General features: G+C 37.8%; 5 protein-coding genes across 8 annotated transcripts; 3 read left to right on the top strand and 2 right to left on the bottom strand.

The window, feature by feature from the left end:
• The first annotated feature begins 385 nt into the window (after window positions 1-385).
• LOC103406494 (65-kDa microtubule-associated protein 3-like) lies at window positions 386-5,069 on the top strand. Of its 2 annotated transcripts, XR_011579649.1 has the most exons (14): window positions 386-764; window positions 1,259-1,346; window positions 1,467-1,673; window positions 1,800-2,051; window positions 2,163-2,372; window positions 2,465-2,620; window positions 2,715-2,874; window positions 2,967-3,118; window positions 3,201-3,288; window positions 3,472-3,545; window positions 3,666-3,740; window positions 3,825-4,092; window positions 4,204-4,311; window positions 4,445-5,069. XR_011579649.1 is itself a non-coding variant. In XM_029103332.2 (13 exons), the coding sequence occupies exons 2-13, from the start codon at window positions 1,275-1,277 to the stop codon at window positions 4,858-4,860; spliced, it is 2,130 nt and encodes a 709-aa protein (XP_028959165.1). In that variant the 5' UTR covers window positions 386-764; window positions 1,259-1,274; the 3' UTR covers window positions 4,861-5,069. The 2 variants fall into 2 exon arrangements, 1 of the variants encoding a protein (XP_028959165.1); XM_029103332.2 differs by lacking the exon at window positions 4,204-4,311.
• Window positions 5,070-5,405: 336 nt separating this feature from the next.
• Window positions 5,406-9,744, top strand: LOC103439576 (AT-hook motif nuclear-localized protein 7-like). The gene is made up of 5 exons (XM_008378140.4): window positions 5,406-6,598; window positions 7,783-7,850; window positions 8,149-8,280; window positions 8,767-8,928; window positions 9,094-9,744. The coding sequence occupies exons 1-5, from the start codon at window positions 6,229-6,231 to the stop codon at window positions 9,388-9,390; spliced, it is 1,029 nt and encodes a 342-aa protein (XP_008376362.1). The 5' UTR covers window positions 5,406-6,228; the 3' UTR covers window positions 9,391-9,744.
• Window positions 9,745-13,200: 3,456 nt separating this feature from the next.
• Window positions 13,201-14,843, bottom strand: LOC103439560 (probable rRNA-processing protein EBP2 homolog). 2 transcript variants are annotated; one of them, XM_008378121.4, is made up of 2 exons: window positions 14,743-14,843; window positions 13,201-14,282 (listed from the first exon to the last, which is right to left on the bottom strand). In XM_008378121.4, exon 2 carries the CDS (start codon window positions 14,271-14,273, stop codon window positions 13,380-13,382), a length of 894 nt encoding a protein of 297 aa, XP_008376343.1. In that variant the 5' UTR covers window positions 14,274-14,282; window positions 14,743-14,843; the 3' UTR covers window positions 13,201-13,379. The 2 variants fall into 2 exon arrangements, with proteins under 2 accessions (XP_008376343.1, XP_008376351.1); XM_008378129.4 differs by having other exon boundaries at window positions 14,584-14,795.
• Window positions 14,844-15,523: 680 nt separating this feature from the next.
• Window positions 15,524-20,618, top strand: LOC103439550 (enolase). The gene is made up of 14 exons (XM_008378111.4): window positions 15,524-15,850; window positions 16,052-16,115; window positions 17,946-18,010; window positions 18,144-18,359; window positions 18,453-18,554; window positions 18,636-18,716; window positions 18,802-18,876; window positions 19,003-19,146; window positions 19,246-19,440; window positions 19,539-19,589; window positions 19,722-19,810; window positions 19,901-19,952; window positions 20,139-20,195; window positions 20,283-20,618. The coding sequence occupies exons 1-14, from the start codon at window positions 15,785-15,787 to the stop codon at window positions 20,361-20,363; spliced, it is 1,338 nt and encodes a 445-aa protein (XP_008376333.1). The 5' UTR covers window positions 15,524-15,784; the 3' UTR covers window positions 20,364-20,618.
• Window positions 20,619-21,267: 649 nt separating this feature from the next.
• LOC103439540 (peptidyl-prolyl cis-trans isomerase FKBP53) lies at window positions 21,268-24,993 on the bottom strand. 2 transcript variants are annotated; one of them, XM_017333791.3, is made up of 11 exons: window positions 24,766-24,993; window positions 24,419-24,492; window positions 24,028-24,263; window positions 23,800-23,933; window positions 23,044-23,389; window positions 22,739-22,861; window positions 22,156-22,435; window positions 21,996-22,080; window positions 21,871-21,912; window positions 21,726-21,774; window positions 21,268-21,636 (listed from the first exon to the last, which is right to left on the bottom strand). In XM_017333791.3, exons 1-11 carry the CDS (start codon window positions 24,776-24,778, stop codon window positions 21,558-21,560), a joined length of 1,461 nt encoding a protein of 486 aa, XP_017189280.1. In that variant the 5' UTR covers window positions 24,779-24,993; the 3' UTR covers window positions 21,268-21,557. The 2 variants fall into 2 exon arrangements, with proteins under 2 accessions (XP_017189280.1, XP_008376323.1); XM_008378101.4 differs by having other exon boundaries at window positions 22,156-22,420.
• Window positions 24,994-26,023: the final 1,030 nt, after the last annotated feature.

Genomic DNA, 26,023 nt, shown 5'->3' with positions numbered 1-26,023 from the left:
ATTTATGTGGGTTTTAATTAAAACTGTGTCAAGGTCTCAAGTGTTTCCTCAGCAACCTAGAAACGCTTTTTTGTATGACTCTAGATGTCTCGAGTGTTTTCGAGGCTTCTCTTTAAATTAAATCATTTTTAACTAAAAAAATTAAAACTCTGTCGGGGTTTTATCTGGCCTTAGGAAAAGAGAGTGTTCTGCACCAAATTACAAATTACGAAGATTAAAGTTCAAAGTTGAATTAAAATGTATAAATATGATTATTTTTGTAAAACGAGATATGCGGCCGTAATTAATACACCGTCAAGTGATCGTTTTCGTCTATTTACCAAATTTCCATTGGCCACATGCACGATAGGGGCGATATATCTACTACAGCAAATCCGAGTCATTTCCTGAAAATTTGAAATTCAAATGCCGTCCTGGGGAATCATTAAAATACAAAATCCTTAACAAGCGCTCTCTGCCTTCTTCAACGGTCCTCTTTTCTCCTCCTTCAAACGGCTACTTTCTCTCTCTCCTCTCTCTCCCCTCTCTCTCTCTCTCTCTCTCTCTCTCTCTAAACATTTCACATTTCAGTTACGCATCTCACATCTCCATTAAAATTCAAACCCCAATTTCTACCTTTTTTCCCCCAAAGTTTCCAAGAAAAGAAAAACGAAACGAAACCCACATTTTCTCGGGAAAATCCTCTAGTCGCCGACGACCGCTGCTGTAGCAAGAAAATCCATACATCAGATAGAAAATTGACGTTTGTTGATTTGATCTCTCAGGTTTGTCAACGGATCCTTCCTCTTCCCGTCTTCCTTCTTTTTCTTCAATTTTCCCCAATTCTCCGTTTTGTTCTCGAGCAAGATTTGAAATTTGAAAATTTTGAATTTTTGGTATTGACTTTGTGAATTGTTGGAAACAGTTCCTCAGCTTCTTCTAGTTGATTTTGTCGCCTGTGATCTGGACGGTGCTTTGAATTTTAATTTCTTTGAGCTAAATTACATTGGAATTATTGGTAGAGAGAGAATTTTCCATTCAGTTTTAGAATTTGGTGTTCATATAGAAATTTGACCTAATCTGGACTAGAATTGGGGATGTAATATTTTTTGCTCCAAAGTTTTGGGAGAAACCTGAAATTGGGTTTCGAGGAATCTAGGGTTTTGTTGCTAAGCTTTTTCCATATACTGTGTTGCTATTTAGAGATTTTTAAGAATTTTATGGTCAATTTATGCAATGCATATAGCTAGGGTTTCATGGTGGAGTTTGATTGTGGCAGGTATCATTGCTTCAATATGTCTAATCTCCAAAGTGAGCAGCTTCTGCAAATGGAAACAACTTGTGGATCACTTCTGTATGAGCTTCAGGTATCACATGAATATCTAAATATGAAAAGAAAACTTGTCTAGCTTTTCGGTATTTACGGAAATTGGATTTTACGGAAGTACTAAACTCACTCTTTTTCTTGTCTAATTCGACAAATGCAGATAATTTGGAATGAAGTTGGAGAGTCTGACAAAGATAGGGATAAGATGCTGCTCGAGCTTGAGCAGGAGTGTCTAGAAGTATACAGAAGAAAAGTTGACAAGGCAAATCGGTGTAGGGCACAGCTACGGCAGGCAATTGCTGATTCCGAAGCAGAACTTGCAGCAATCTGCTCTGCAATGGGGGAGCGACCGGTACATATTAGGCAGGTCAGGATCAACCGTAATGAAGATAACTGTGATTGTTTTCATAGATAAATAGGTTAAATATCCTGTTAAGTTAAGAAGACTACTGTTTAAAATCAGAACTATTTACAAATTGCTTTGTCATTTCAGTCTGATCAAAATGCCGGAAGTTTGAAAGAAGAGCTCAGCAAAATAATTCCACAGCTGGAGGAGATGAAGAAAAGAAAATGCGACAGGAAAAATAACTTTCTGGAAGTTTTAGAGGAGATACGGAAAATTTCAAGTGAGATTAATGGAAGCACAGATTACAGTTCTTCTACACCGGCTGTGGATGAAACTGATTTATCATTGAGAAGGCTTGAAGAATTGCACAGACATCTACATGGACTCCAAACTGAGAAGGTTGGGAGTTCTTTTTTCCATTCCCTCTATGTCTGCATATCATCGTAATCAACTTTTGTATTCTTATGTGCTCTTCACTTCCTTATTCATCTGTTCTTTCTTGTTTTGCAGAGTGATAGGCTTAAGCAGATACAGGACCACCTGTGTACATTGAACTCACTTTGCTCGGTTCTTGGTATGGACTACAAACAGACAATTAGTGAGGTTCATCCCAGTTTAGTTGATTCAGAAGGAAGCAAGAATATAAGTAATGATACAATTCAGCGGTTGGCTGCTGCAATACAAAAATTGCGGGAGGTTAAATTACAGAGAATGCAGAGGGTAAAGAATGTTCTTACTTCTTTATCATTTCTTAGTTTCTAGTCAAAGTTGTGCATTTAATTGAATCTTATCAACCTTCTAATCTCTGACAGCTTCAAGATCTTGCAACTACCATGTTAGAGCTGTGGAACTTGATGGATACGCCAATTGAGGAGCAACAGATGTTTCAGAATATAACCTGCAATATTGCTGCTTCAGAACATGAGATAACTGAACCAAATACACTCTCTGTGGACTTCATCAATTATGTGAGTTTTTTTATACTGTAATTCTGTATTATTTCATATTTTTGGATCAGTATATTTTTCAAGGATTTCATCTGGGATTAAATCTATTGTGCAGGTTGAGGCAGAAGTGTCTCGGTTGGAAGAGTTGAAATCAAGTAAAATGAAAGAGCTTGTTCTTAAGAAAAGGTCAGAGCTAGAGGAAATCTGTAGAAAGACACATATGGTCCTAGAAGCAGATAGTGCAATTGACTACGTAATTGAAGCGATAGAGTCAGGTACATATTATATTCTTAAAAGCATATCATGGGGTAACAGAAAATTCCTACGTAAATGTCTTTGAACGTGTGCATCATTCTTACTTGTGCAGGAGATGTGGACCCTGCTTGTGTCCTCGATCAAATTGAGCTTCAGGTTGCAAAGGTTAAAGAGGAAGCTTTTAGCAGGAAAGACATACTTGAAAGAGTTGAGAAGTGGTTGTTTGCTTGTGATGAGGAGTGCTGGCTCGAGGAGTATAACAGGGTTAGTTGTTTCCATCACCATGTCGATTACTTCACCACATTGAAACTCCTTTTCTTACTTGTTCCTTTTTGCGTTCATGTAGGATGAAAACAGATACAATGCTGGAAGAGGAGCTCATCTTACTCTCAAGCGTGCTGAGAAAGCTCGTGCTTTGGTTAATAAACTTCCAGGTATTGTCCAAATTTTGAAAAATGGCACCTTTGGTTAATAGTAGACTATCCTATATATGAAACTGTTACAGAACTGTGCTTTGGTCAGGAGTATCATTTTGATATGTTTATGCTGGTTTCAGTTTTTTCCTTTATTTTTTTACATTTAAATGTGTTTTTACGTGGATCCTGGTTTTTATACAGCAATGGTGGATGCATTGGCTTCAAAAACCATATCATGGGAGAAGGAGAGGGGCATTGAGTTCACATATGATGGTGTAAGTTGCTTCCCTTGTATTTGTGAAGTCTCTAGGAGATTTATTCCAGTTGAAGTTTATTTTTTGTTTTCATACATGCAACTTCTGAAACAATTTTTATTGTTATCCACTTCTGTTCAGATTCGTCTTCTTTCCATGCTTGAAGAGTATACTATATTACGGGAGGAGAAGGAGCAGGAACGTCGAAGACAGCGGGTATGGCCAGCAGTTTCACTTGGACATATTTCTTTGAAGATCTTACTGTGAACTGTGTGACAAATCTTCATCTTCCATTTTCAGGACCAGAAAAAGATTCAAGGTCAGTTGATAGCTGAGCAAGAGGTACTTTATGGGTCAAAACCAAGTCCTTCGAAACCTCAGAGTGTAAAGAAGGCTCCGAGAATGTCAACTGGAGGTGCAAGCAATAGAAGACTTTCAATGCAAGCTCCTAAACCTGATCCACTTCACTCAGTCAAAGGTACTCCGCGTTCAAGAAAGAGTGACCGAGTGAATCCAAATGAGCAATTAAACAATCATCTGGATGATGGCTTTTCATCTTTGTCCACAGGTTAATCTCTTCTCCAACGGTTCTCATTTGTGTCTGGTTGACAAATGAGAATATTGTAAAAAGATATATTTGAGTTGCTTTGAAGGTTATTCACCATCTGTTTCCTTGCAGGGGGGGACTCTGACTCTGGTAGTAGTACCTAAAAACATGTTTGTTTTATTCTTCGTTGCATCGGTGTTTCAGAAGCTTCTGTTGATTTCATTTTAAACAAAACATGAGGCATGACGCTGGAACACCATATCTCTGTTGCTGTCTAGTGTCTCGAAAAAAAAATTGCCTGCTATACAGACACTATACGAAAACATGTTGACAATCAAATTTTAACATATTTTTATCCCCTTTTTTTATGCAGGTAGAAGAGGCTTAGGCTTAGATGTTGCTGGACTTTCTGTTAAAAAACACTCTTTTGGCGCCGCAAATCCTTCTGAAGTGGAGACACCAACAATTCGTAAACCCTTCTCCCCCATTTCTGTTCCCGTTTCCATTCCATCCGAAAATGTTGCTTTCGGCACTACTCCTCTGAAGCCTAGAACTGTTGCAGACGAGGAGAACAAGACTCCCAAGGTGATGCCAATCTTCGTACCAACGACACCATCAATGGTGTCAGTTCCCATGCAGACAGCTATGACACCAGCTCCTCCTCCACCAGTTCCTTTCGCTACCAACTTAGTTCAAGAGATTCCTGAGGAGATTGAGTACTCATTTGAGGAACGAAGAGCTGGTTTTGTGCTCCCAAAAACACATGTCAAGTCGATGATACAAGTTTGATAGGTTAATTAGTTACATATCGGTGAGAACTTGAGTTAAAATTGTTGTTTTAGCTTTTCTTTTTCCTTTTGTATTGGATTTTTTTGACTTTCAAGTCAATTGCAATTGGCTTTCCTGGTTTTTATGTACATAGTCTACGACCAGTCAACGTGGACTAAGAATGTCTGAACCTGTTCCCCTCCTGATTAATGTAATCATTAAGTTTCTAATCTCCTTTGTTTCAATTCAGTAGTTTGTTCGAGAAAAATTTCGATAAAGTTGTCTGATTAGTTTCTTCTCATTTTTAATAAAATGTTTTCAAATAAAACCGACAACCAAAATACCGGAATTCTATTATGTGAGAACACGGAATTTAACTGCCTGACACAAGTTTTTCTCAAGATTTTGATTTTGGTTGATCAAACTTCATCATTTTTTTACTTTTTTATTTTTCTGAAGGGCATTTTATATACAGTGGCATTAACAGTAGATACCCCAAACTAAAAGGGCGTTTAGTGCAAATTAAAATCTTGGAGTCAAACTTTAATTTTCTGAAAAGACAAAAGAGTTGTCAGTAGTTGGGAAATTGGTGAAGCTCCCTAACGTTAGCTTTACAGCTTTGATATAATATTTATTTATTTATACAACTTTATCTAAATTAATAAAATGGTAATAAAAAATAGAAAAGCCCTTTTCTTTTCTCAAACAAAACTTGATTGTTTTTTTAATATTCAAGTTTAGTATCATTGTGCATATATTAAATTCAGTTTTATTGAATTTCCAAGACGGACGTGAACCATTTTCTTAACTAAAATTTATACTTTGCATTTGCAATTAGAATATTAATTTTTAATTAAATTTTATCAGTATTTAATTATTACCAATTACATTTTTATTTATAATTTACCAAATTTTTATACTTTATTTATTTCTCCTCCTTTTCCTGTAAAAACCCTAAATTCACGTTTGTCAGAAGTGTTTCTGAAATCAGTGTTTCTAGTTTCCTTGTAATTTCTTTGAAGTGGTTTACAAATTTTTTTTACTGAAATTCCAGTCTCTGCCATTGAAGCTCTGTGTTTTCTCTGCAATGGTGGAGGCACACCTCAGAACTGGAGGAGCTGCAGCGCTGAGTTCTTCGCCTTTCTACATTTAGAGACGACTTGGCGTTTTCCGGGTTCCAAATTTTTTGAAAGTTTGGAACTTTCTAGCATACTTTTACATAAATCTGTTCAAGTTCTTGTTTTCCAGTTAAATTATCTTCTGGGTTTTTTTTTTTTTGCTTCCTAAAGTTGCAGGCTTTAATGCGTAGATTCTAGGGTTTGAAGAGTTTGTAGGGTTTTAAGATTTTTAGGGTTTTTGGGTGGTTTTTGTGTGTCTGCAAATTTGGATATGCAAATGGAGGAGAAAGACAACAAGTTGGTTTCTGGTGTAGCAGTGAGCGGTGAACAAGCTCCAGAGAATTACAGAATTGCCCCCAGAACCGAAAACCCTAGCCCATCTGGGGGCCCCACAACGGTGGTAGCTCCGATGACGTCGCCGATGAGCTTGACTGGGACCGGTACGGATGGGAAGAAGAAGAGGGGCAGGCCTAGGAAGTACGGACCCGACAGCAAGCCCGTCCGGTCGTCGGCATTGTCCCCGATGCCGATTTCGTCGTCGATTCTGCTCCCTGGAGAGTTCTCCGCCTGGAAGAGGGGCAGAGGCAAGCCCGTTGACTCGATCAAGAAGTCTCACAAGCATGACGTGTTTGAGAACTCAGGTAATGGAACGTAACGAAACGACCCCTTTAAATAAAAGCTTTGAAAAATTTGACTTTCGGTTAATGTTGGTTTCCATTTTAACTGTTACATTTGGGATGAAATGATCATGGTCTGTTGTCGTAGCTCTGATGCTGTTGACGGGGATTTTTGGATCAGCGTTATGTTATTGAGCCTAATGATGCCGATCCAAAAATCCCCGTCAACAGATTGTGTCATGTTTACTGCTGTGTGAGATCTGAAGGGAATGTTTGGATTTGGTTTGCAAGTGGACCCTTTGTGATCAGATTCCCTTGTCAGATCTGGGGTAAATGGTGATTTATGTGGATTGGATATGCTGTTGTTTTCAGTTATGTGGAGTTTTTCTGCTGCCTACAAATTTATATTGTACTCTCTTTGCCTTTTCTGTGAGGAAAACAGATTGAGAGAGTGATTGAAGTGCCAGCTTGTTCAATAGACAATAGGTAATAGGTAGAGTCCACTAATTAGGCTGACGTGCCTGGATTAGACTTGCCTAATTAGGTGATTATCTCTTAATCACCTGCTGACTCTGGACTAATTGCACAGGATGATAAAGAAAAGAGAAAAAAAAAACGAAGAAAGCACAAGCAGAGAGTTTGGGTTTAAACACCTGGTTTAGATGCACCTATTTACATTTTTAATTGTTTTTGGGTCAGTTTTGACCTTAACCACTCTCCTCAATATGACCATTCCACTCTTGAAACCTCATCTTATGTTAAAGAGATCCCGTCTCCTGAGGATTACGAGCAGTTTTTCGAGTGGCCCTTGGGTGTAAACTATGACCTTTGTTATAAAATTAATGGGGTTTTAAAATTTGTATGATTAGTTAATCATTTTGTTTTGTGGTGATTCTTTTCTTTCTGCTTGTGAACTAGGCAACAATTACCGGGCTTTGTTCATCTTGATCCATATGTTTTAGTTCATCTAATTATCTCCTTGCATTGCCGTTTTCAGGTTTACGAGTATTATGTTCTTTAGATGAGACTTCACTTGTTTGTTAATGTTTCGTCTCTTGGATTGCTCTACATTTTGGTGGTGATTAGATCATTAAACCTAGCATTTTGAATTGTAGTTTGGATACTTTCTGGGTGTTTATTATGCAAATTCCAATTTTAAAATGGTTTGATTTGGGAATTCACTGACGGTTTTTAATCTTTTTGTGTAGGTGACAAAATTGCATACTCAGTCGGTGCGAACTTTACACCTCACGTCCTCAATGTTCATTCGGGGGAGGTATGCATCAGAAAGTTATATGTGAAACAAACTTTCGCGTCAGTACAAAACTGTCGAGTCAACTGTTCTAATCTATAATGAAAGTTTTTCATCTTATAATTTGTGAAACCAGTCATTATTCTTGTAGACGTTTAAATTACAAGCAAAAAACCACGTCAAACAAAAATTACAAACTGGAAAGTTGATTCAGGTTCCTTATCTAGAGATTTGTTAAGGATGAGTTTTCTTATCCCAGTATTATTGCTTTGATTAAGGTTGTACTTTACTATATTACTGATCGTAGTTCTGGTTCTTGCAGGATGTTACAATGAAGATCATGTCATTCTCTCAACAAGGAGCTCGAGCTATATGCATACTTTCTGCAAATGGTACCATTTCAAATGTTACGCTTAGGCAGGCCAGTTCTTCCGGGGGTACTTTAACATATGAGGTATGGTGTTGTGCCCGTCTTTGAAATTGTCTGTTATTAGTTATTACTGTATCAATGTAAGTTCCTAGCTGCAAGCTATTTACATACTTGGTCTCGTGACTCTTGTGTAATATCATGTTGTGTTTTGTTTCTAATCGCTCTATATTTAAGAACATAACCTTAAGTTAATATTTTCTTTAGATATGCATACAGATACACATGTATTTTGCTATATAGCTAGTTGATTCTGCAGGGCAACCAAAAAAAATAAGGAAAACTAACGAAAAGTCCAAAAAAAACTTCTCTTTTAACGAAAAGCCCTTTTTAAAGGTATAGTGAATAGTGACAGTTAAAGGTAAAATTGTGGTTTTTCGTTAAAAGTGAACATCACCTGGAGTGTTTTGTTAAAACTCTCAAAAAAAAAAAGGAAATTGTTCCTGCATCATATTGAATTTATGACATTGTTGCTCGGGAGAACACCTGAAGTTCTTTTTGTTGATTTTACAGGGCCGCTTTGAGATACTCTCCTTGTCGGGATCTTATATACCAACTGAGAATGCAGGAACAAAGAGCAGATCCGGTGGCATGAGTGTTGCTTTGGCAGGCCCAGACGGTAGAGTAGTTGGGGGTGGACTTGCTGGTATGCTGATCGCTGCTGGCCCCGTGCAGGTAACATCATTATACAATTATACACGCGTTTAAAAAGTTGTTTTTACGATCAAGTAATCTAGCACTTTGCTATTATACTATAAATTAGTTGTGGTATGGTAGTTTACTCTCTAAAAACAAGTTCTGTAATTCATGTTATCCTCCAAACTGTTTTGACTGCATCAGGTTGTGGTGGGCAGTTTTCTGCAAGGTCACCAGCAGGAACAGAAGCCAAAGAAGCAGAGAGTCGAGCCTGTATCATCGTCAATTGTCCCTATCATTGTCAATGCTATGTCTGGTGAAGAAATGAAGGTCTATGGCGGAGTAAAGCCCATTCTGACGGCTCCTTCCTTCCACGGAGACCAATCAAATTCTCCGAATCCCGTGCACGGCTTCAAGAACTCAGCTTCTGAGAGTAAATCATTGTTGTCTGAAGATGATTCTAAAGGCTCTGGTCAAGCAAACTGTGAAGTTTCTTATTGATCATGCTTGCTCCATTCGTGTGACTGTTGTATCTTAATTGTTTTGTTCAGACTGAGTGACATCTAGGCTCTATCAAACTTGTCTGACTATTTTACGAAGGACAGACTAGGCTTAACGTATCTCGTGTTGGTTTAAACCCCGAGTCGGTAGTCTTTTGTATTAGGTTTTAGGTCGGTCTCTTGATCGTGATCAGGCCCGCCATGTACGTGGCTGTTGTATCCGTGTATTTCTACTTTCTAGTGTTGTATGATATAGCATTTTCAGATGTATGAAAAACATGACTGGTCATTTGTCCCTTCAAGTTCTTATTATCTGAACGTTGGAATATGAATGGATGTTGTGACTCTTTGCTTACGAACTTGAAGTGCTTTAAACATTCAAAAGCGCTTATGAACATAAGTGCTTCTTTCTTATAGTACATTCTCGTGAACGATTTTTCTTTACATTGCTACAGTTTATTAACTTGAGTTCCATTACTGCAACACAAAATTGCTGCCTAGAAAACACATGAAGTTGTCAGCACTTCTGCTTTCCATGCCTTATTTACCTTTTCTATAAACTCTTCTGCTCTCGTCCACAGCTCATTGTCGGTGTCAGTTTCATCATCGTCGCTATCTCCATCGGTGCTGCTGAATTCACCATCATCAGCTGCTGCATTCTGTTCATTTGACACTAATTCACTGACCTGCATCAAGGCATTCTTCTCCTTCCACTCGTGTTTCGCCCTCGTGCCTTGTTCATCATCCGCACTCTTGCTGGGGGCCGTTGTGACACGAATTATGCTCCGTTCATCGTTGTTGGAGACGGGTCTCGATCCCACGAGAATAATGACTATGATCAAGTTGCAGAAGCAGATGATGAACACAGAGTTGGAAGCTGCCTGAGTGATTAATTGTAGTGTAGTATCAAGCATTGTGAAGGATGAGAGAGAGAGAGAGAGAGAGAGAGAGAGAGAGAGAGAGGGAGGGAGGGGTTTGGATGGAGGAAAGAGTTGGGGGGGGGGGGGGGGGGAAGCTTTATGTAGCATATTATCAACCATATTATCATTATGGGGCCTATTTTTCCATTAATTAATTAAATGAAAAGGCCTCATCACATCCATATCACTATTCCTGGTTTTATGGCACTTAATTGTCTTTGAAGTGTCTACTTAACTAAGAGTGAGTTTGCATTCCCGCTCTCTAACTATTCCCATAATTTGGAATATTTACTTTTGTAAAAGAAAAGGGAAAACCCGAATTGTTTTTGCCCTTTGCACCCATGTACACGATCTTGATTAAATTATAAGACATTTATATCAATGTTTAATTAGAGCTAATGAAAAGAGATTTTAAGAAGAAAAAAAAACACAGAGTATTTGGAGCTAACAGAAATCTTGACACAAAATTATGTCAGTAACATTTTAGAATTCATATAACCGACCTCACTTAATAAAATAATTATTTGTTGTAATTGTGTTATATCGATTTTTAATTGCTGCCCCACCCGCACCTAAAGTTGACTAAATTAGCAAGATGCTGACAAACTACAACATTAGGTGATTATGTGAAAGAGACTAATAAGAATAGTCTAAATTAAATCATATATAATAAGGTCTTTTGATTACGAACTTGCTTGGAAATTGATGTGGAGACCAACAGATACAAAGACAGGCAATGGCATTGACCTGGCTATCAAAGCGACAGCTTTCTTATAAATGGCAACATTATTTGAAATCTTAAAATGTTGAAGGTGAGATCGTCGAAAGATGGGAATCTAGCGTAAGTACTCGACCTTGAACTTTTCCGCTTATTGTCAATTGATTTTGAGAGAGAGGTTGATAAACGCTTTATAAAAACGTTTATTGTTGAGTTGGGAAGTGATAAAAAGTTGTATGATGGCCCCAAATACGAAAGCGAAGATAAGAAAAGTTGAACATCTTATACAATTCAAATTCGGTCTAGACTCCGAATCTTGCAGTCTAAGCCTATTGACCAAAAAATCTTGACCGTTCAAGAGAGGGACATAGATCCGAATGTTTGGTTTGTGTGAGGTGACCCACTGAGAAAGGTTAATGGAGACCCTAAGATTTAAAATGAGTGGTCTGAATTTCTCAAACTGTCAGTTTTAGACTGCGAGATTCGGAGAGGATCTCGATTCCTTCTTATATCATGCAGCTTACGAAAGAATATGCCCTTTTGTAACTTTTCAAACACTTATAGCCCTTTATCCATGTGATTTGAGAATCAAAAGCATTTCTGTAAGGGCTGCCAATTCTAAGAATGTGTCATTCCGAATGATTAAAATTAGGGTCGGAAAAGGGTAATCGCTCATTCTTGAAATTGGCATTCTTAAGACTAGAGAGTCGGGTGAAAAAAGAAGCAAAAGATTTTCTAGTTTCCTCAGTAGATCAACTCATTGTTACAAATGTACAAAATCTTAAGCTTGATAAAGCCTGCTAGATTAAATGGGAGGCTATCAACAACTCTGCCCTCCATCCTCTGTTAACTTTTTCAATGAACTCCTCCACTCTTCTCGTCAGCTCATCTTCACTGTCACACTCCTTGCTTTCATTGTGATGATCACTGCTGCCGTTGTCATCTCCGGCAGCGGCAAGTTCTACCTCGGGATTCGCCACTTGGCCGAAAACAATTGGTGATTTGATCATGGTACCTTCCTCCCGCTCACATTTACCATCTTGAACTTGCTTATGATCATTTGTGTTTCTGTTTTTGTAGCTGCTGGTGACAACCGAGACGGGAATTTCACTTTCTTGATCAGAGTAAGAGCCGGGTTTCGATCCCACGAGGATCATGACTATGATCAAGTTGCAGAAGCAGAAAACGTAAAGCGAGTTGGAAGCGGCCTGAGTGAATAAGTCCAATGTAGAATCCAACATGGTTGAACAAACAACTCGTGGGATTGGATTGGACTGGATAACTTTCGAGCACGAGCGAGGAGAAGACGGGTTTATGGTGGTGTTAGAAGAAGGAAATGAGGGTATTTGTAAGTACTGGTGTGGTGGTGTGGGGATTGAAAGAAGTGTCTGTGAGAAGCTTTTTGTAGGAGAACATGTTGGAGGAGTAGATGGTGAGGTGTGGTGTGAAAGCTAACTGAGAAAATCATTAAAAAAATATTCAACTGTAAATTGGGATGAAACTTCCCAACTTGCAATTTTGTAGGTCTTCGCCCAAGTCCACACGTACCTCCTAAGAACCTCACATGGAACTTCCTGGAAAAGTGACTTCATGGAACCCTAACCACTTTTAGACTTTTTAGCATGCAAAATGTATAGGTTTTTTATTTAAAATGATCCCGACATTGATATATGTTTTTACTTTGGTCCTTAAAATTTAAAATCACTAAAAGTGATCGTCAATCATTTAGGTTATTATTATGTGAGAAATATATGTTAAATTAAAAGTATTTTTGTCGAATCAACCCCTCTCCTGAATTGATGATTTCTTCAATTTAACGGAGGTTTTTAACTAAAAGACTAAAATGATGAACGGTAAACAATTTCAATGACTACTTCTATCGATTTTAAATCTCAGGTACCAAAGTGAAGAGTTATGACAATCTCAATGACAATTTTAACTAAAAAACTATATATATATATATATATATATATATATATTTAAATGACCAAAGGATAACGTCTGAGACTGACTTTGACCTTAACAGAGAACTAAAGATTAACGATGGCGCCAAAAAACCGGAAATCCCCAGACGGTCCAGACCTGCTGGTATGAACCTGGCTAATCTTGTAGAATAGAAAGTAGCATGAATACTACAAATTGGATGAACACAAATATCCGATAACTACAAAACTTGTTAGCAAACCATAATTTTTCATATGAAAAATGCCTACAAATTCGTAAGAGTTTTGGTTTCATGATGGGCCACATATTACTTCGCAAGATACCAAAGCAAAGCACAACAAATAGGCTACACAGGCAAGCCCTTACCGAACAAAAGAGTAGAACGAAAAACAAAATCATACGATGCTATCACCTCTTCCTTTTCCTATTTCCTGATGTGAGACTATCTTTGTTGAATCCCCTCAAATCATTAGTCGTTTCAGCCACATTTTGCTTCTTGGAACCTTTCCTTCCTCCATATCCAAACTTGGAATCCTTGATATCCCTCTTCTTCGGTTTCTTCCCAGCCGGCTTCCCACCTTGTCTTGCTTTCCCTCCGGACCGATCTCCTGGAGCCACAAATGGCCTCTTCTTACTTGACCTCTCGAATGGTTTCCCATCCTCGAAGTCCAAATCCAACTCGCTGCCTTTGTCACCCCCGGCAAACCCACTTTGCTGCCTCTGCTTCCTCCACTTTTTCACAGATTCTATGTCCTCCTTTTTCTGCTTAGCTCTCTCTTTCAACTTCTGAGCCTGAATCTCCTTAGATAGTTTCTTGGACTCCCTAGCTTTCCTTCTCTCATCCGCTTCCTCGATCTTCTTCTTCTCTACCAAAAGCCGGCTCTTCACTCTCTCCATATGGGAATCTGACTTCACCATCTCTGCATAGTAGTCCTCAGGCCTCAGAAATGGAAGCCCCATTGACTGAAGCTTCTCGAATGCCTTCCTCGTTCCCTCTAAAGCCTGTGTGTAAAATGCAAGCTCTCGAGTCAGGTCATCATTCACGTCCACCTTTTGTTCTTGATCAATGTCAACAGAGAGTTTGTGCACCCATCCTGAATTCTCCGGCCAGCTTATATCTCCAAGTTTATCCATGATACCGTCTCTGTTGTATACAGCCTTCTTCGACGGCTCATCCAGCTTCACATCACCCTCCTCTTCAGAGTCTTCCTCCAATTCTGACCCGGACCCAACCTCTTCGAAATCATCCTCTTCCATCGAATCCTCATTAAACAACCGGGACTCTTTATTGGACACACCCATTTCGTAAACCTATTAAAAGTAAATACAAATCCCACATACTATTGAGCAAAATGTACAAAAAAGCGATCAACGGATTCCGAAAAACAAATAAAATTTCCTGAAAACATCATATATCTTAATCTAAATAAACACAGAAACATTCCAAATACCAATATACTTCCATTATTTCCAGCTAAACTCTGTCAAATTCTAAATATCAAAATATCGCACTACAATCTACGAACAACATATTCAAACCCTAGAAACATACTGTTGGGATTTCAGAAAAATTTTAAAAAAAATAACAAAAAATGGGATATCTTTTTCTTACCCAAATTTTCTCGGTAACCAAACAGAAAACGGGAAAAAGAAGAACTCAAAACTCCGAACCCAGATAATAATACAGCTAAATCGGAAGAGTATGATAGTATAGAGCTCAAATCAGTTTACTTTAAGATTGAAATTTGGGAGGCTGAGTACGAAAAATCACCTTTTTCCTCTGTGGCCTCTGAAACCTCGATAAAACCCTACTTCTTCCAATAGGTTGGTCGACGCAGAGGAGGTTTTAGGACCTGCCTTATAGGGCTTAAGCTTTGGGCCCAACAAACAATTTGGGCTCATAATTGGTGGGCTTAAGCCTGTAAATTATAGTTTTACCCAAGGTTTTAAAAGATATTAGGAGCTAGTCGGGTGACATGCTGGGACCTAGCACCTAGGCGGACGTTTAGGCAGATTTAATTAAATTTATTATATTTCGTGTATATAAGTGTCTGTTTATATTTAAAATATATATAATTTCATCATAAATTACAAAGTAGAATGATATATATTATGAAGTATTAGAACATAATGAAAATATGGGGAAAAACATATAATGTGTGTTCATTTAAGTATACAACAAGTCTCTAATAATTTATTGTAAAAAATAAAATACAAAATGAAAGTTATCTATATTATATCTAAGTAAGTCACAACCTAGACATGTTTAGACAGGCTAGACGAGTGCCTAGGAAATCTATGAGTCATTTCTTAAATTTCAAACTTCTAAGTATTAATCAGAACGGTAAAGCCGTCTAACACCTAAATAAAGTATAGGCGAGAATTTTTAAAACATAGTTTTACCTGCACGACTTTTCTGCAACCATGAAACAAGAACTAGAAAAACGGGCCACTGTTCAACAAATCTGGATGCGCCACCGACATAAAGAACCTCGAAATACCAAACTTACCCTTCCTTTTCAACAAAACCAATGCTTCAATTCCTTGGGCAAGGGGCATCGAGGAACCGCATATTCCATTTCAATGTGCCACTCCGGGCCCACGGCTGCCAAGCGGACACCCCGTGATCGGCAAGAAAAGCAATCACGACCGTTGACATTTCGCACTTTCTCGAAGCTCAACGGCAGAGATTTCGTTGCCCTGTGCTTCTCGCCCGCGTGCTCCCGCCTCTATATATTTACCGCAACTCCTCCGTCGGTTTTCCACAAAAGCCTTCGGTAAATACAGAGAGTGAAAAAGCAGAGTGAGAAAAAATGGCCACGATCAAGCTTGTTAAAGCCCGTCAAATCTTCGACAGCCGTGGGAATCCCACCGTCGAAGTAAGTTCCGTTCAACCTCCGCCGTCCGATTTTTAAAATTTTCATTTCATTTTACTATCTCCGTTTTGGTTTTGTACGGTTTTCCCGGCCTTACTGTCTGTTTGGTTTCTGAGAAAATGCGAGAAACTCCGAGAAAATAAAGAAACTCCAATCAGAAATGTTGGATTTCTGAGTGACCGAACATGTTTGTGATTTTTTTAGGTTGATGTTACACTGTCGGATGGAACCTACGCAAGAGCTGCTGTTCCAAGTGGGGCTTCCACAGGTAAAAAAACATAGTTGTTTGTTTTAATCTCTATGATTTCGATCAAGTATACATACGAACATATATATTTGTCTCTATTTATTTTCGGATTGTTACTGAATTTATGTGTTTATGTTCTGTAGATTTTATTTATCCTGAAAGTACAAATAAATATTTAAAAGAATTAAAAAATAAGAAGCGCCCGAGGCCGAGCGCTTTCCTCTTGAGAGCAATTCCAGTGTGTAAGGGCTCCCATGGCAATTGGCAATTGAATTCCCTCTGATGAATAATAATTGTTTTTAGAGTAAATTGTAGCAATGGTTCTGAACTTTAATCAAATTGGAGCAATGGTCCTCAACTAAAAATCCATTACCATTGGTCCCTCAACTTATCAAAATTTGTAGCTATAATCCTTTTTATCAAATTTTTCAAAATTTTATCAAAATATGTTAGGTTGGAATAACCATTTATATAATTAAATCCCTCAACTCATCAAAGTGTGTAATTATGGTCATTTTTGTCAACTACGTAAAAAAATTTGTCAAAACAAGTTATGTTGGAATGACCATTGCTATAATTGGATTAAAGTTAAGGTATAATTTTTCCAATTGAATTAAAGTTGAGGGATCAAATGTAATTAATTTTTAGTTGAGGGATCATAATTGCACGTTTTGATGAGTTGAAGGAACAATGGTAATGAATTTTGGTTGAGGGACCATTGCTCTAATTTGATTAAAGTTCAGGCTATAATTTACTCATGTCTTTAATAAACCGTAATTGTTTTTGTGTTCATTTCTAAATTGAATAGTTATGTCAATATGTAATAAAATATTAGTATTTTTTTTATAAAATAATAAAAAATCATTTAAATTTAAATTTCAAATAAGATTTTTAATTGATCTCGTTATTCGAAAGTATAATTTTTGTGAATAGATTTTGATAAAATTTTTAATCAATTCCGTCGCACAACATGTTTTGATCTATTTAGAATCGTTGAAAATATTGAAATGTGGTGTAACGGGGGAGAAAATGATGTGTATTTATAAATAATAAAAAAAAGGATTTTTAATTAGTTTAAAATAAAATTATTAACTTAATTAATCTAGACCGACAGATTACAAAAAATTTGAAAAAAAATTGAAAGTCGAGAATGAGACACGTGGCCCATCCAAACATTTCTAATTTTTTTTTCTTTTTCAATTTTTTTTTTTATAAAGCTAACAAAATTGGACTGTTGATTTGGAAATCAAACGGTCCAGATTCAAAGTAATTAAGTGGAGTTGACACGTGGGCCCCATCGTTTGAAAATATGCTCGGGACATGCCTCCACGCGCTTGTTGCCCACGCACCCACCCGATGCAAAAAAATTTATAACGTGGTTGACATCATGCTGACGTTGGCCTTGCATCACTCCCCATTAGGCACTCAGGCCGTGGACTCCTGCCTGCCCTCTCCCACAAGCTCCCTCTTAGCCCAATTGCCCGAATGGGCTGGAGCTAGTTTGGGAGAGGATTGAATTGCGAATGGAGCCTGTCCACAGGGCAAAAGAGCACACTGGAAGTGCTCTGAGGGAGAGGAAGCGTGGTGTTCCACGGGAGAGGATTTAATGGTGGCGCCAAGATAGTGCGTCGGCCCTCGGGCGCACAGTAACGACCTTGTTTTCGGGCTTCATGGCTGCTTTGCTGCTATAGTGTAAGCAGCATTAGTGATGTGTTTGCCCTACATTAATTTTGCATTTTGCTATTAAGCTGTGAAGTACGTTGAAGTTGAACTTATTTTCGTGCATTGCGATTAGCGTGGTTTGCATTGTAGTTCTTTTCGATGATGTTCGATTGTTTGGTTATTTTAAAGGTATCTATGAAGCCCTTGAACTGAGAGATGGCGGATCGAATTATCTTGGAAAGGGTGTCCTCAAGGTATGTTGGTTGTTCTTCGCTAACGGATTTTGATTATGCGATTTCTTTAAAACGTTACCTCTGTATCGCTTTGATTTCGGTTTTTAAAAGGGAGAAAAAGTTGGTTGGCGATATTGATCTCTGTGTTGGTTAGGCTGTGGAGAATGTGAATTCGATCATTGGACCAGCTTTGATTGGAAAGGACCCAACAGAGCAGACCAAAATCGACAATTATATGGTACAGCAACTCGATGGAACTGTTAACGAATGGGGTTGGTGCAAACAGAAGCTCGGAGCAAATGCTATATTGGCGGTGTCTCTAGCTGTTTGCAAAGCCGGTGCCCTTGTGAACAAGATCCCTCTTTACAAGGTTTGTTTCTCGGGAGAGTGCCCTGCCATTTTATTCAGTTAAAGGCGTGTCTGAGGTATAATCTTGTTATTGCTTTTGCTTTACACTTTGCAGCATATAGCCAATCTTGCTGGAAACAAGACCTTGGTGCTGCCCGTACCTGCGTTTAATGTCATTAACGGAGGTTCTCATGCAGGCAATAAACTAGCAATGCAGGTTAATATTTATCTGTTAGTATTTTTCTCGAGAAATTAGGACCTCTTGCAATTGTTATTCTTACCATTTCTTCTATGACAGGAATTCATGATCCTCCCTGTTGGGGCATCTTGTTTCAAGGAAGCGATGAAGATGGGTGTGGAAGTATATCATCACCTGAAGGTATTGCCATTATCTTTTGCGGTTTTTGCATAAGAGAGGGACTCCTGTTCAGGCCTCTTAAAGTTTCACTTGGTTTCGCTTGCAGGCTGTAATTAAGAAGAAGTACGGACAAGATGCCACGAATGTTGGGGATGAAGGTGGCTTTGCACCCAATATTCAGGTCTGTATGCTCGTAAAATATTCCATGACGAGATAAATTTCAGTGGCTTCGTGTTATCTTTTTGGTTTGGAAGCAGCACTTTCTATTGTCCCAATGCTTATATTCTTTTGATGTTTTTTTTCATAGGAAAACAAAGAGGGTCTTGAACTGCTAAAGACGGCCATAGCTCAAGCTGGATATACTGGAAAGGTTGTCATTGGAATGGATGTTGCTGCCTCAGAATTCTACGATAACAAGGATAAGACCTATGACTTGAACTTCAAGGAAGAGGTAATTAAATCAGAATACGTCTGGCTACATATGGATATTTATACGAAGTTAATGGGTTTATGGCTAGATGGCTGAACTGCGTAGTTTTATCTGCTGCAGAAAAATGATGGATCACAAAAGATATCTGGAGACAGTCTGAAGAATGTTTACAAGTCATTTGTTGCTGAGTATCCAATTGTGTCAATTGAAGATCCGTTTGACCAGGATGATTGGGAACACTATGCAAAGATGACTGCTGAAATTGGTGAGCAAGTCCAAATTGTCGGCGATGATCTTCTCGTCACAAATCCAAAGGCAAGCAGACGTTACTATTATTACTGCTATTTATCAAATTATGTGATGAATGATAGAAAATATGTCTTGACGTTTCTTTATTCATTATGCCGCTGCAGCGAGTAAAGAAAGCAATCAATGAGAAGTCCTGCAATGCCCTTCTTTTGAAGGTAGTACTCCCTGCCCCCTTCGTGTAGCGCTGATGCTGTTACTCTGTATACTGGCCGAATTGTTACAGTTTACAGATTCCTGTGGATGATTAGTGAGTAGTAATGGCACTCTCTATTTTTATGTTTGTGTAGGTGAATCAAATTGGTTCGGTTACCGAAAGTATTGAAGCTGTGAAAATGTCAAAGCGGGCTGGCTGGGGTGTCATGGCAAGTCACCGAAGGTAACCCATCTTCACTGTTTTCATTTCCCATTTCACGCACACGCCACGCATCATCTTTTGCTAATTTTGTTTGTTTGTTTAATTTTCCAGCGGTGAAACTGAGGATACTTTCATTGCCGACCTTGCTGTTGGGCTGTCAACGGTGAGTGTTGGGGTCTTACCTTGATGCTATTACTTTCATTACTTGTTGATGCATATTGATAACTTCTCTACCTTGTTACTTTATAATTCGGGACTTCGAATTACACTGAAAGTGTATTGTCCAAGTTTTGGATCAAGGCTGTTGCATAAACTGATGTGATCCATGCATCCTTTTTTGGTCAAACAGGGACAGATTAAGACCGGAGCTCCGTGCAGATCAGAGCGGCTTGCTAAATACAACCAGGTAAAACTTCATACGCACGTTTGCTTATTTAATCGCATCTAAGTCCTCTCTAACCGCGTGTTTGCGCTTTCCTTTTGTGTTCTGCAGCTTCTTAGGATCGAGGAGGAGCTTGGATCCGCAGCAATCTATGCCGGTGCAAAATTCAGGGTCCCAGTGGAACCGTACTGATCCGAGTGCTGGAATCTTAAAACCGTGGTTAAACAAGCCCTCGTAGTTTTCGATATTACGAAGCGTGTAGTTTGGCATAAATAAACAAGTGTTCCTAGTTACTAATAAGATCTTGGTGAGGAAATCAGGAACCCTTTGATGAGAGAGTTGTAGAGTTGTTTCTGTTTCAGCTTGTATTTTTGGTGATGTAATGCACAGAGGGCTTGTTCATGTTATGTCTCTAATAATACTTAAGCTTTGTGGATTAAGACAAAATCTCAATAACTTGTTAAGATTAGAGTTTAATCCTTTTTGTAATCTTAGTTTGCATCTCTCTTGTTCAATCCCTTCAAAATTCAAAGTTTTTTTTCTTTTTTTTCTGGGAAATATTATTGGGATGCCAATAATTTGAATCTAATTGTGCGCTCTCTAAAAGGTTATTTTGCTATCTAAATATAAAAAGTTTTGGGTGCACAATTAGATTTTTGAGGAAATTGTAGCAATGGTTCTCAACTTAAACTAAACTGGAGAGTGGTCTCTCGACTAAAAGTTTGTAAGCATTGGTTCCTTAACTTATTAAAATGTGCAACTATATTTCTTTTCATCAACCCCATCAAGATTTTTGTCAAAATGAGTTACGAAGCTAAATCATGGGGTAAATATAAAAAACCAAATGAGAAAATTATAGCATTGATACCTCAATTTTATCCCAATTGGAGCAATGATTCCTCAACTTTAAACAAATTGTAGCAATAATTATTCCACTATGACTTGTTTTGACTAAAGTTCTGACCAAACGTATTTTTAGTTGAAAGATCAACACACCAATTGGGTTCATGTTAAAGGGTCGTTGCTACAATATTCCATGTGACCAAACGTATTAATTTCAAGTTTTAATCAAAACTCGGTTGTTATGTATGACAAATGAAGGGAGAAAGAACCAAATTGGATACCAAAAAAGTACATGATTAACACCAAAATGGATACCCAAAAAAGTAGGTAGACAATCTAGAAACGTTCTCAGCCGCAACACATGCTCTTATAAACAATTTCAACATCGACATACAAGTATATGCTGTTGCGACCAAGTTGGAAACCGACGGTTAGGGGCGAAAATTCTCCGAGACAGAAACAGAGTACATTTGCATTTTTCAAAACTGGTTTTCCGAGCAGAACTTCAAAATTGGAAGCAGACGGAGCATCTCCGCAGCTGAATCAATTGACACCGAGCAGCTCAACATCAAACACAAGCCATGAGTTCGGTGGTATTTTACCGGCACGTTTATGTCCATAACTGCATCCAAAGGAAACACATTATTAAGCTTTGCCGAAATGGAGAAAGAGTTACTATCATGGGCAGACAAAGTTACCATCGTGACATACCCCATTTCTGGTGGAATAGTGAGTCTTCTTTTATCCCCGACACGCATACCTGGAGGAAGGTAGATGTGCATTAAAAGATGCAACAACTGCTTAGTAAAAGTTGAAGATCCGATTTAAGAAATATTTGAACAGCTCAGAAAATTACCGTTAACCCCGACATCCCATCCTGGTATAACTTGTCCTAGACCTGCACAACCAAAGGAAAATGAGGTCACACTCATGGTGAAGTTAAGTTGTTTCTTGATTGCTGTTAAATGACATTAATGGTACCTAAGCGGAATTTGAAAGGTGGCCCTCCCACGTTGGAGTCAAATATGTTGCCATTCTTTAGCTTGCCAATGTAGCGAACACTAACCTGCAAAACAACAAATATTAGCAACATGAATCCTTTAAAAGGTAAATGTAAACATGCCGAAAGGCTAAACCTTACCTTTTTTCCCGAAGAAGCTTTCTTGCCATCAGGTTTTCCCATAGCTAGCTCCTCGATAACCAATCCATTTGGATAGGTTTTCGCTTTAGATCGCTTGCCACTGGTTTGCTCCAAACCAGGTTCGTTCTGATCTTCCATGTTGTCAACAGTTTCATCCATGTCAGTTTTTGTTTCACTCTCCTGGGCTTTCTTGTTCTTTTTCTTCTTCTTTTTCCCCTCGGTGAGATTTTCAACAGGAATAGAATTATTTTCAATGTCAGAGCTCCTGTGCATGAACATGCTATTTTACTCAATGCAAAAACAACAAAGCAAATGTGTGCACAAACATGAGAAATAAGAGTGAATAGCAAATCCAAGCCATTAGTGAGGGTGTTATCGTGCCAACTATTCAACGTCTTGGCTCCAAATTACTAATCTGACATGAATTCTTAGTAAAATATATATTAAGTTGGCCATATAAGATATAATTATAATTTATCAATAAATAATAAAAAAAGCTTGGGTTTTGAACAGAAAAAATTCATAAAGCCAATAAATGTACTCTGTAAAATAACGGAAAGATGATGCGGCAGATCTCACTGACTTCTTATTAGATAGCTTTTGCTCATGCTCTTGGCTCTTCAAAATCTCAGGTTGCTTTTCATTGTCATCAGCATTACCCTCCTTAGCTTGCTCTTTCAATTTCTTTTTCTTATTTTTCTTTTCCCTGACATCATTTCATAAAACACTTCAATAATTTAGAAAACTGAATATTTAGCGTGCACCACTGAACAAGAAAATAAAAACAAAGTTGTTAAACGATTGTTGATTATCGACTAAAGGCTTCAAAAATAAAACCACACCTAAAAACCGAAAACATCTAACCAGTGAAATGGGTCAATTACTCACCCTTCTGGCTGACCATCTTGCTGAACATCTTCGACTTTCCTTTTGGACCCAGCAGCTTCACCATCTTTCACTTTCTTCTTCTTGGTTTTCTTAGTAATTTTGCTATCTTTCTGTTCAGTTGCTGCTTCATGCTTCTCAATGTTGGTTTTCTGTTTAGTGGATATTGGAAAACCATCTTCATCTTCACTCTCCAAAACAGGGACACCAGCATTTTCCTTGACAACAATTTGTTGCTGAGAATTTGTGTCCTTTTCAGAGTCATTCGATTGATTCTTTTTCACTTGTCGTTTGGACTGACTGTTTCCATTAGTAGGTTTCTCACCGTCCTCTATCTCCTCAATTACAACTAAGATTTAAGCCAAAGAAAATATTGAGTCAGGCACTATATTACAGCATATAATGAATAAATCACAGCTGAAATAGTGACAATCATCAATAAATCAAAGCGGCATTTACCAGCAGAGCAATACAACCCAATGCATACAAAAAGACCATAATTAAGTATAACATAGTGCCGAATAATAGCATATTTATGGTTTGGACTTTGGAGTACGCCAAAATACTAGGGAAGACTAAAATCTGGTACCTAACATCTTGAAGTTAATCAAACTTTTGGCATGGACATTAACTATATTTATGCTTCCTCTAATATCAGATCTAATACGCAAAACCAGTCGCGAAATTCATGAAAGATCTATGCCAAATCATCATAAATAAATAAAACGTGAGCAATAGGTATCCAATAGGCCAATTTACCTCCACTATTTGGAACATGTGAAGGCGGGTACATGTCAAAATCTTCATCGTCAATAAATCCAACATTATCATCATCGGTATCATACTCTGAAGACTCTGACTCGGTGTCTGCAATATCCTCCCCGGAAGAATCCCTGAAAATGTTGTAGAGAAATAAAAATTACCGTTAAAAACAATAAAAATCTTACCAAAACAAACTCACAAAAAGTAAAATGAATTAGCACTTACGATCCATAGTCATCTCTTTCATCTTCGCCTTCCTCCACAAGGTAACCAGAGAGGTGGATACTTTGTTTTCCAATCACCGAGAAGGTCACCAAACCATCAATCGGCTCAAAATCAAGATCCAAGGGGACAGATTCATTCTTATTTGGTAACAAGGAACATAGAAAGATTGGACTTTTATCTCCAATGGAACACTGAACTATACTCCTCCCCTTCGATTCACCGAGGCCTAAAGTCGCCTGATTTATCAACACAAAGTTAAAAAGAAAGTTCACTAACATACCACACCAATTCTCGATGGTTTCTAAAAATTATTCAGAGTACTCTAAACAATCAAAAGATTAAGAAATAAACTACTTATCAAATTTGAGCAACCGAGGTTAAATAAAATTACCTGAGAAATGTGAAGCCTTCCTTCGAATTCATCCGATTGATGCTCGTACGATTTTCCTGGTTTTACCTCAATTCCTACAATTTAAAATTCAACCAAAAATAATACTTGGAAATCAAACAATCCCAATTCCATCCTAACACCGAATTCCAAATTTCAAATTTCTAACTGCGATTTCTCAGCAGCCAAACGGGGATTTTAAAAAGTTACCCAGATCATCAAACATTTCGGTTTTCCGAGAAATCACAGAATTTTCGCTCTATTTTCTTCCGATTTCAAGAAATATTGCGAAAAATTACAGCACTAAACATAAATAAATTAAATAATTAAAAACCCGAAAGAAGACTGACCCCAAAATCCCATCGTTCCTGAATTGTTGTCTCGCACAGCGAAGCTCCGAACTTTTTCTAAACCCTAGCAAAACCCTCTCGCAGCTCTTAAAACCCTAATTCTACCCTCGTGTTCGAGTAACCCGCGGTAGCACGGTTATTACATGCAACAGGGTTCACGGAAGCACAGGTGGCGTCAGGAGACTTGACGCGCGAAATTAACATTTAAACCCCAACACCAACAAAAAATATCAAAAAAACAAAACAAAAAAGAACGAGCGTAATCAATTGAGAAGTGGGCCAGTTTTCCAAAAACCGACGAAATATGAGGGGTCTTGAATGGGCTCCATCTCAACCCATTTGCAGACTTTTTGGGCTGGTGATCCAGTACAATTTGGTGGGGTTAGCTTAATGTTGTTTTTTGTCTAGTAATTACGCGATTACGTAATGTTATTAATTCAAGCGTTATAATATAGTTAGAAAGTATACTTAATCTTTTTCTTGATAATTCAATGTTTTAAATTATTTTGATATGACAGGAGAGAATTTAAGCTCTTCTGTAAGGAGACAAGCACATTCTCCTAACCAATTGACTTAATTCACATACTCAAATTACAAAAGTAGTAAGTTCGGAAGAAATTGACTATATGAACTATGGCCTCCTAAGTTTGGAAAAATAGAAAATACGATCTAACGACATTTATATATCTGTATAAGTGGGAAGTATCAAACTTAACTCATTTGTATGGCAAGTTCAAAAACCAATTATTATGAATGACTCATTTTGGGACTTAGTTTGAAATCCCAGTATTCAGTGAGTAAAATTGACTTAGGGCCATTTGGGATTGTTGTGCTTGTTTTTTAAAACTGCTTATGTTGTGCTTTTAAAATAATCCGCTGTAAAACAAAGCAGTTGAGCTGTTAATAAAATGCATTTTTAAAAGTGTTGTGAGTATAAAAAAAAACAACGAAAAAGCGTGATAAATTTTAAAGATGGCATGAGTGGTGGTGACAACAATAGTGGTGGTGTGAGTGGTTAGATTTTGTAGTTGTGAGTGGTTAGAATGATAAATAATGTCATTTTTTAAATTAATGAAGGTATTACAAGAGTTGAAAATATTCATCAAAACTTCAACTCCATTTTTTTATAAAGCAGCTTATAAAAACAACTTACATGATGTTTTTAAAAGTTAACGTTCAAAGGTCATTAAAAATTAGATATTTTAAATTTACTAAACAACTTTTTATTGCTTAACTTTAAAACGAAACCGTTTTGATT

The sequence above is a fragment of the Malus domestica genome, chromosome 01, assembly GCF_042453785.1.
Source record: "Malus domestica chromosome 01, GDT2T_hap1".
Lineage (NCBI taxonomy): Eukaryota > Viridiplantae > Streptophyta > Magnoliopsida > Rosales > Rosaceae > Malus > Malus domestica.
The sequence above is the reverse complement of the archived record's forward strand: the minus strand, read 5'-3'. Positions and strand labels throughout refer to the sequence as shown.

Bases quoted from the DNA above. Each gene is read 5' to 3' on its own strand.
- LOC103406494 (XM_029103332.2), top strand. From the start codon at position 1,275: ATGTCTAATCTCCAAAGTGAGCAGCTTCTGCAAATGGAAACAACTTGT. The intron at 1,674-1,799 runs GTCAGGATCAAC...TTGTCATTTCAG, and splicing joins GACCGGTACATATTAGGCAG to TCTGATCAAAATGCCGGAAG. The intron at 3,289-3,471 runs GTATTGTCCAAA...GTTTTTATACAG, and splicing joins TTTGGTTAATAAACTTCCAG to CAATGGTGGATGCATTGGCT.
- LOC103439576 (XM_008378140.4), top strand. From the start codon at position 6,229: ATGCAAATGGAGGAGAAAGACAACAAGTTGGTTTCTGGTGTAGCAGTG. The intron at 6,599-7,782 runs GTAATGGAACGT...CTTTTTGTGTAG, and splicing joins TGACGTGTTTGAGAACTCAG to GTGACAAAATTGCATACTCA. The intron at 8,929-9,093 runs GTAACATCATTA...TGACTGCATCAG, and splicing joins TCGCTGCTGGCCCCGTGCAG to GTTGTGGTGGGCAGTTTTCT.
- LOC103439560 (XM_008378121.4), bottom strand. From the start codon at position 14,273: ATGGGTGTGTCCAATAAAGAGTCCCGGTTGTTTAATGAGGATTCGATG.
- LOC103439550 (XM_008378111.4), top strand. From the start codon at position 15,785: ATGGCCACGATCAAGCTTGTTAAAGCCCGTCAAATCTTCGACAGCCGT. The intron at 18,011-18,143 runs GTATGTTGGTTG...TGTGTTGGTTAG, and splicing joins TTGGAAAGGGTGTCCTCAAG to GCTGTGGAGAATGTGAATTC. The intron at 18,877-19,002 runs GTCTGTATGCTC...TTTTTTTCATAG, and splicing joins GCTTTGCACCCAATATTCAG to GAAAACAAAGAGGGTCTTGA.
- LOC103439540 (XM_017333791.3), bottom strand. The intron at 23,934-24,027 runs GTAAGTGCTAAT...CAACATTTTCAG, and splicing joins GAAAGAGATGACTATGGATC to GGATTCTTCCGGGGAGGATA. The intron at 21,913-21,995 runs GTACCATTAATG...TTGGTTGTGCAG, and splicing joins ACCTTTCAAATTCCGCTTAG to GTCTAGGACAAGTTATACCA.